This window comes from Sprattus sprattus (genome assembly GCF_963457725.1).
Source record: "Sprattus sprattus genome assembly, chromosome: 21".
NCBI lineage: Eukaryota > Metazoa > Chordata > Actinopteri > Clupeiformes > Clupeidae > Sprattus > Sprattus sprattus.
This window is the reverse complement of record NC_137919.1, coordinates 11024256-11032883: the sequence shown is the minus strand read 5'-3', so window position 1 is coordinate 11032883 and position 8628 is coordinate 11024256. Positions and strand designations below refer to the sequence as shown.

Genomic DNA, 8628 nt, shown 5'->3' with positions numbered 1-8628 from the left:
TTTTTGTTGTACAAATTCTGCACAACAAAAGACACTTTCAAAGATTCCCTGTACCACACACACACAAACATTTGGAATCTGGTATCATAGCAACGGGGTTTATAATATCAACAGAGGGTATGCATCATCATGGCCTTTATGTACTTATGAGAGCATTCCATGTGAAATCTCCCAACTGACCATCCCCTCTTTGCTTCATACTTTCACTACATAAAATGTTTAGCCTGTACCTTCTTTAGTATCTGAGATTCGGAGACTTTGCATGACAGTCTACAATAAAGACATCATACTGCTGGAGCATGTTGAATTGGTACAAAATATGAAGTTGGTACCTTAAACCAGAGGCTGAGCTGGCCTATCAGAGGCTGAGCTGGCCTATCAGAAGTTGAGCTGGCCTATCAGAGGCTGAGCTGGCCTATCAGAGGCTGAGCTGGCCTATCAGAAGCTGAGCTGATCTTTTAGAGACTTTATTGACCTATTAGAGGCTGAGCTGGCCTATCAGAGACTAAGGCTAGGACAAAAGCCCCTCTCCACTGAGAGTCCACCTAACCTGTCAAACACACATGCACACAAACAAACACACACACACACACACACACACACACACACATACACACACACACACACACACACACACACAGGTGAAGTCAAAAAGGCTTATTCACACACAACTGTCAAACACAGATTCTATCAGACAAAAGCACAGGACCCCTCTCTCACACACACAGATATAAAAGGACACACACACACACACTGACACATAAACACACCGAAAAAGGCACACACACACACACCTGATGAGGCTGAGTCCGATACATTTGTCAAACAGACACACTCTCTCTGCCTAACACACACACACACACACACACACACACACACCCGTTTACATGCGGCCTCTCTCTGTATGTGCGCCACAGGGCTGCTGGGTTGGGGGAACCGCCCCTTCCCGTCCCTGATTGGCTAAGGTCCTCATCAGCTAAGTCAAGGAGATCTTCCATATCCGAGGAGCAGGAGTCCTCATCAGGTGCCTGCTGGAGAGGAAAGGAGAGAAGCACTCAGAGGCCTGTGTGTGTGTCTGTGTATGGGTGTGTGTATGGGTGTGTGTTTGTGTGTGTGTGTGTGTGTGTGTGTGTGTGTGTGTGTGTGTGTGTGTGTGTGTTTGTGTGTGCTGTGTAAGTATATGGTGCAGGTGTCTGTTTGTGTGTCTGAGTCTGTAGGTCTGTTTGTGTGTCTGTGTGTTTGTGTGTCTGTGTGTGTGTGTGTGTCTGTGTGTGTGTGTGTGTCTGTGTGTGTGTGTGTCTGTGTGTGTGTCTGTGTGTGTGTCTGTGTGTGTGTCTGTGTGTGTCTGTGTGTCTGTGTGTCTGTGTGTCTGTGTGTCTGTGTGTCTGTGTGTCTGTGTGTCTGTGTGTCTGTGTGTATTGTGGGCTGTGATTCCTACCCAGCCACTAGAGCGGCTTCTCCTTATAACTGAAGTCTGTTGTGTCCCTAGCAAACAAAGAGTTCAATGTCATTAGCCCACACTACTACACATGAACAAACACAATCAGGGAGCTTAGCTTATCAGGCTAACACAGTAAGAACTAAAAACATTTAGACTAAAATACAATGAGTGATTACAGTAATACAGACACACAGAATTCAAGACAATGAATAATTTTAGAACCCCAACAAAACAAAAACCTTTCAGAAAAACAGTATTTCTTGTGTGAGAGACTCTGACGTGGACAATTTGGTCCGGCCTTGCAAAAAAGTTCCGGATGATGGAATAACTCCACACGTTGTGACTAAGCAGTCACTAAATGTGAGAATCCCAAAGACTTTGGAACACTGCCATGGTGATGTCATACCAGGTTTCCGTGGCAACCTCAGAGATGGCGAGGGGCTTCTGACTCTGCTTGTGCGGGATGAAAACAGAGATGCTGAAGACTGACCATCACCTCGCCAGGACTCCGATCCCTACAGAGGGAACAAGGGAGGAGAGGAGAGAAAGAGAGAAGGAGAGAGAGAAGGAGAAGGAGAGAGAGAGGCAAATCTGTAAGAATATGAAAAGGCAAATATGAAAAGAGAGAAAAAAAAGAAAGAAAAATAAAAGAAAGTTAAACACAGAAAAAGGGGGGGGAGAGAGAGAAGGATAGAAGACAGAGGAAGAGACATACACACTAACATTCACACACATCTCTCTCACACACACACATCCCACACAGACCCCCCCCCCCCCCCCCACACACACACACACACACACACCCACACAGAGACACACGCACAGAATCGTGTAAGTTCTTCACAGTCCTAGAAGTGTCAAGGGTGGTTCAGCTAATGAAGTTAAAGGGTGTCCCATCATAAAAGCACAAGCGCATATGAGTTCAGTATGCCACCTTCTGGCCATACAGCACACAGCAGCCTCATACCGGTCCAAATGAGTTGTACCATTGAAAGAAAGATATAAAAAAATGCTGTACACACTAGAATCCATCCAACGGCAACTCTACTTGTTGCGACGACTCAGGGTGTTAAGAGTTGTAGATCTGATGTTATGTTATCATGCTGCGGAATACGGAACAGAATCTCAGTTTGGTTTGAGAACACAAATAAACAGACTAAAAAATAGCCTGGTCCACACAGCACTGTGAGTGAAGGAGATAAAGGAACATCCTTCCCTTTTCTATGAGAAGACCATAATTAGACAGGCATGTTAATTATATCACCAAGGCAATGAAATTATCACAATCCTCCCCTGTCCCGTATTCAGAATACAAACTGCTCCCATCAGGCAGAGGCCTTTAAACAGGAAAAGACACCTGGGTATACAAACTATGAATTTAAGGAATTTTACTTTCTATTTCTAGCACTTCTGTGTGATATCTGTTTCTTATCACAATAATTGTATGTAATTTTAAGTGCTGTCAAACGATTCAAATATTTAATCACGATTAATCGCATTTTTGTCATAGTTAACTCAAAATGAATCGCGATTAATCACAAATTTGTATCTATTCTAAATGTCCCTTCAATTATTTTTTTCCATCATTTTTATTTTAATGCTCTTATCAACATGGAAAAGTGGATTGGCTTGCTTCATGCAATGTTTTATTTCATTGAAAAACATAATTGCCAAACAGGGCGGTACAAAATAAAATTATAAAGTGCACATTTCAGATAAACAAGAACTCAGCCTATAGTGCAGTTAAACCATGGCGTAATATTGTCTTTTTTTCAAGTTTGCTGTGAACATAGAAGTCAGGCCTCTTATTTCAAAAACAATGAACCGTAACAGTTAGGTAACCAATAAAAGGTAAGCCTACTTCTTCTGTGCTTTCAGCCAGCTGCCTGTTGACATTTTCGGACAAATAAAGTAATGTTGAATCTTCTTCAACAGATGCAACCATGTTGGAACAGTTCCTACGTACTCATCAGTACTCCAACATACACACCCACACCCACACCAACACCCACACACACACACACACACACAGACTGTAATACGACTCTTCATCTATGCACAGATCCTGTTGCTGTTACACTGTCATTATGCATCTACACACTATTATGCATCCAGTTTTCCTAGACCCATCACACACACACACACACACACACACACACACACACACACACACACAAGGTGAGGAGTACTCACGTGCTGAAACCCACTCTCTGGCACAGACTCTGTGAGGCTGGATGCAGGGCTCTGAGTGCCCAGTTGCAGCTCTGCCAGCCTGTGTGTGCGGCTGCTGCTGTGCCCGTCCAGCAGGGCAGAGTTGTAGGGGGACAGAGAGCGAGCCCGCGTGGCCCCTGCAGATGCCAGCTCCCTGCCACGCCTCCAGGGGGCGCTGGAGCTCAGCCTATCAGGCGAAGAGCTGCCTCGATGCTCAGGCTTCCTCCTGCGCTTCTGCGTCAGTACCCGCTAACACCACAAGGGGGAAGATGATATCAACAACTGCTGCTTCGTCAAATTGTTCCCTTAAAGCATCCCTTTTATTTCACAGTAATACGCTCATACAGGGGCATAGCCACGTGGTGGCCAGGGGGGGGCACGGCCACCATTGGTCAGAGAATGGCCACCCTGCCGGCCCCCCTCAACCTCACAGCTTGGCAAAAAAAAAAAAAAAACGGTAACGGTATAAAGCTGAAATAAATGCATTAGTATTTTTTTTTTATGAAGTCGTCTTATATTGTCATTTGTCACTTACACTACAAGCCCCATATTCGCAGCATGTGTGCGAGTTTTAAAATAGTAGTTTTTGCCACCCCAAATAAAAGACTGGCCAGAGCTGGTCCCCCAGAAATAATGTCATGGCTACGCCCCTGCTCTCATACTACTGACAGTAAACACATATGTTGTGTATCATGTAATTATGTTAGTTAGTTATGCTAAGCAAGTAGCAGTGGCTTACAGAGCAGAGTTTGTGTGTGTGTCTGTGAGAGTTAAGATCACATTAGATTCAACTTTATTGTCATTGCACACAGTACAAGTACTGAGGCAACGAAATGCAGTTAGCATCTGACCAGAAGTGCAAAAAGAGAAGATTGCAGAGTATGTGCATATGTAAAATGGTAATATAAATAATAAATAGATAGGATGTATATACAGTTAAGCGATTAGGATCAAAGTGAAATGAGGATGAACCCTGAGCACACCAGAGGGATGGGGTCGAAGATGGCGTCGTAGGCGGCTTCTGAGCTGGCAGAGCATTCGCTGATGACCGTCCTGGTGTTAAACTCCAGCCGGGGACAAATCCCCTAGCCAATGAGAGACAGGCAGAAAACAGCAAACAGGTTTAGGGAAGAAACATTAAGACTCCTCATCCTTCCTTACATGGGACTGAAATGTCTGAATAACCTGAGACATTCACTAAATGCATCAGTGTGAACCATCTTCAAAAAACAAATCCATCAAATAGTTAAAGCTAGAATGAAAAAAGGAGGCATCAATCAAAGTCATCAATAATCGCTAATTCTGTCAGTTACAGTATATACTGACACCAGATGCCTCTACTGGTTTCATACACATGAACTGTATCTAAGACTACAGTTCTTCTGAGATGGCCACCATTGTGCTGTCATAAGGCAGTAATCTATGTTGGACATGAGGTTTTATGATGGCCACCAGGTCAAAGTTCAAAGGTCAGGGGTTCGTGTCTCACCATGAAGGTGGGCCCTCTGCTCATGAGCACGGCCCGGTCCACTCCCCCCACCGGCGGAACCAGTTTGGGCTCGGGGAACAGGAAGCTGCGGACATCCTCCACAAAACTGGCCAACGACTCACCCACTGCACACACACACACACACATGCAGCACACAATAGCACGCTCATACACATTTGTGTGCACATACACACACACAGGCACACGCACGCACACTCACGCACACAAGCAGCACACACGCACAGGCACACACACACACACACACACACACAGTTGAGAGACGCAAGGCTCAGTCTGTGTGAGGATGGTCACCAGTCTACTCTATGGATCTGCATGGGCCCTACAGGCAATATACACTCCAGGGGACCTCACCTGGGGGCGTCAGCTGGATCAGCTCAACCTTCGCTATCTCGCCTGCAAATAACCACACATAATATTACTGTCGCAATAATTTCATATGATAAGTGATTACATAGATGAGAATATCACCAGCACCTTTTCAGCCTTGTAACACAGTGAAATGGGGAAAGCGTGTGAGCTTTACGTCTCTTAGATACCTACACTCCAGAATCTCAGCTAGAGCTCCGGGGTCCGTTGCATGCCAGAACACCTAACAACCAAGACACACAGATGGGGAAATACATGAGCAAACGTGTCCAATATGTTACAAGCCCCGATAGTTGTGTCACAGTTGTCACTATAATGTATTAGATTACATTAGAGTAGATTCAACAATGCAAAGCCAGCGGAATACAGTTAGTATCAAACTGCAAGTAGTAATAGCATTATTTAGAAATAAGGTGCATAGTAGGCTAAATGTGTATGTGCAGGCTACCCACTTTTAAAATATGTTAAAAGTGATACCCACTTTTTCAAACCTTATCTTCTCCCGAAACAGTAAGGGGAAGACGGCAGGTAGGCACTCGGACTGCCTGTACTGATTCATAAGGCACACGCTCAGGTAGATATCATCTTTAGCCTGCAGGTGCACCCCAGGACAGCTCACCTGTCACAGGTGAAAGCACACGACAGCACGGTGTATTTAGGGGTTCCGCCACTCGCAGGTGACAGACCAAAGTAGTCATTTAAAGCTACACGGCCTATAGGTTAATCCTGCACCGGACTTTACAGAGATTAAAGGTCTGTTACAAAAGCAGCGCGTATAACGTACAAGCAGCATAACGTATCCCTTGCCCTAGGGCATATTCGTTAACAATGCAATCAACCATAACCCAATTGCTAACCCAGAATATAAACATTTGTTCAAAACAAAATCAATAAAAAGTGCATGGTCAATGGGTTACCCACCCATTGACCATGCACTTTTTATTGATTTTGTTTTGCAATGCAACACTTATGCTGGACATGGAGACAACTCTGAGGCAAACTGAATTATGAGCAACTCCCGAAAACACAGAAACTAGCTAACGTATTTGCAATTAGCAAGAGCTCTTGCTGGACAGCAAGTCACCAACATAATAAAGCCAAGTTGCTGGCTTGTGAATTTGACATTGAGAAATCGCCTTACCGCTCTGAGGTTAAGTTCCACTACTACTTCCATGGCCTTCTGAGTCATCCTCGTTTAACTCAGCCTTAACTCTGAATATCGCTTACATTTACTTTATTGTAATGGCTTAGTTTACAAGCCTAGTTTTTTTATAATCAGCAGAAGCAAAGGCACTCTGTCGGAGACCACAACTTGAGTAAGCGTCACGTTGCCATGGCTTCGCTATTCCATAGAGAAAACTGTCCGCATGTTTAGGAGTCCTCGGTAAACTTGGTTCCGCTATTGAGGGGTGAGTATTTCGCTTCAATTTGAAGATAAAAAACCCGCTTCTGTAATGCTTAACTGATGGAAATAAAGAGACGTATGACTTAATTTTCTTTACATATATTTAAAATATCTAGAAAAAAGTACTTTAGTAAATGAAGATATCTTACAAGCCGAGTGGAGCAGTAACTTCAGTTACATAACCAGTGCACTGACAGACCCGTAAAAAAACATTAATTTTCATTCTTTCCTCATATTTTTTCTCTAAACTAGCTTGCCTGTCAGACTACAGCCGGATACGTTTTAAGGGAGCCGATAAGGACTTTGCTACAACAGAAAACTCAATTTGATATTTATTCCAGCTCCCACTAGAGGGAGTCGGAGACAACCACTGACACAAAGTAACTGAGAACACAGTAATGACTAAAAGTGGACGAGAAGTCAATGTCTCTGTTTCAATCATACAATACGCGCACACACGCATCATTCTTGCATCAACTTTGGGTGACATTAAGCGATCTATCTTGGAACTGTTCGTCAACTAGTAAATCAGTTGGTGCAAAATTAAAATTAAAACGTGAAATCAATCTCTGTTGGAGCACTAGCGGGTCGCGGACGGGCAGTCTGCGTTTCGACAGGTTGTAAAAACCAGCGCTCTGATGATGCGCCAGCATGAGCTCTGGTTTGTCCATTAAGACTGAATGCACACCAGCAACAACTCATTCCATTCGGGTAACACAGCTACAGTGTCACACACACACACACACACACACACACACACACACACACACACACACACACACACACACACACACGACCTCAGCAGACTGCAGGTTACACAGTTAAAAACAAACAAGGCTGACTGTTGTCAGTTTTTATTTGCACAAACGACACACAGTAACACACACGTGCATATACAGTTACGATCAGGACACACACAAAGACACACACGCACACGTAGGCCTGAGGTCGCAGTGAATTTTTCCTCCGCATTTCACCCATCCTGGACTGTCCTTCCTCCAGAACCCCAGGAGTAGTGGGCACCCGGCGTTAGGCGCCCGGGGACCAATTCAAGTGATCCGTCTTGGTCAGGGACGGATTTCAGTTCTTCTGCATGTTTTTCTGTTGGGGTTCTTAGTGGAGGAAACCCCTTGTGAACACAGGGAGAACATGCAAACTCCACACAGAAAGGCCCGGGAGATAGCCCACCTGAGCACTGGGGAGAACCTACCCCCCCAGGACCAACAGCGCCCCATACGGGAATCGAACCCATGACCTTCTTGCTGTGAGGCGGCAGTGCAAGCACCAGAGGCGGCAGTGCAAGCACCTGAGCCACCGTGACACACAGCCTCTCTCACACACAGCGGACACAGGGTAACACAGCTACAGGCAGGTTACACAGTTACAGCCTCTCTCTCACAAACACACACACACACTGAGAGCATACACACAGGGAAATCCCACACACACTAGTGCAGGGCACAAGTTTCAGAGTGTGATCATAAGTGATGGGGCTTCACCTGTAATCTGAGGTCTAACGAGCCCAGTGACCCCACCAGACCAGATCAGCCTGCTCCTCATCTCCCATCCACAGTGTGAGATCAACACGGAGTACAACACAGAGGTATCACCATAGATCCCAAATAAAGTCTGTGTCTGAGAGCAAACTAAAGGAAAACATTGGTTGGTGTGTGTGTGGATGTGATTATTTAGTTG

The 8628-nt window shown here is 44.9% G+C and overlaps 1 protein-coding gene across 1 annotated transcript in view; it reads right to left on the bottom strand.

Annotated features, from left to right (window-relative positions):
- The window catches only part of spata6l (spermatogenesis associated 6-like), a gene marked incomplete at both ends in the record, with an annotated part of 10849 nt that extends 4132 nt beyond the window's left edge, over positions 1–6717 (bottom strand). Inside the window, 8 exons of the mRNA XM_080860119.1 lie at positions 880–1028; positions 3635–3901; positions 4636–4737; positions 5142–5266; positions 5514–5555; positions 5703–5751; positions 6010–6147; positions 6670–6717. Coding sequence (XP_080716245.1) covers positions 880–1028; positions 3635–3901; positions 4636–4737; positions 5142–5266; positions 5514–5555; positions 5703–5751; positions 6010–6147; positions 6670–6717 — 920 coding nt within the window. The remainder of the gene's footprint in view (positions 1–879; positions 1029–3634; positions 3902–4635; positions 4738–5141; positions 5267–5513; positions 5556–5702; positions 5752–6009; positions 6148–6669) is intronic.
- Between the last annotated feature and the right edge of the window lie 1911 nt (positions 6718–8628).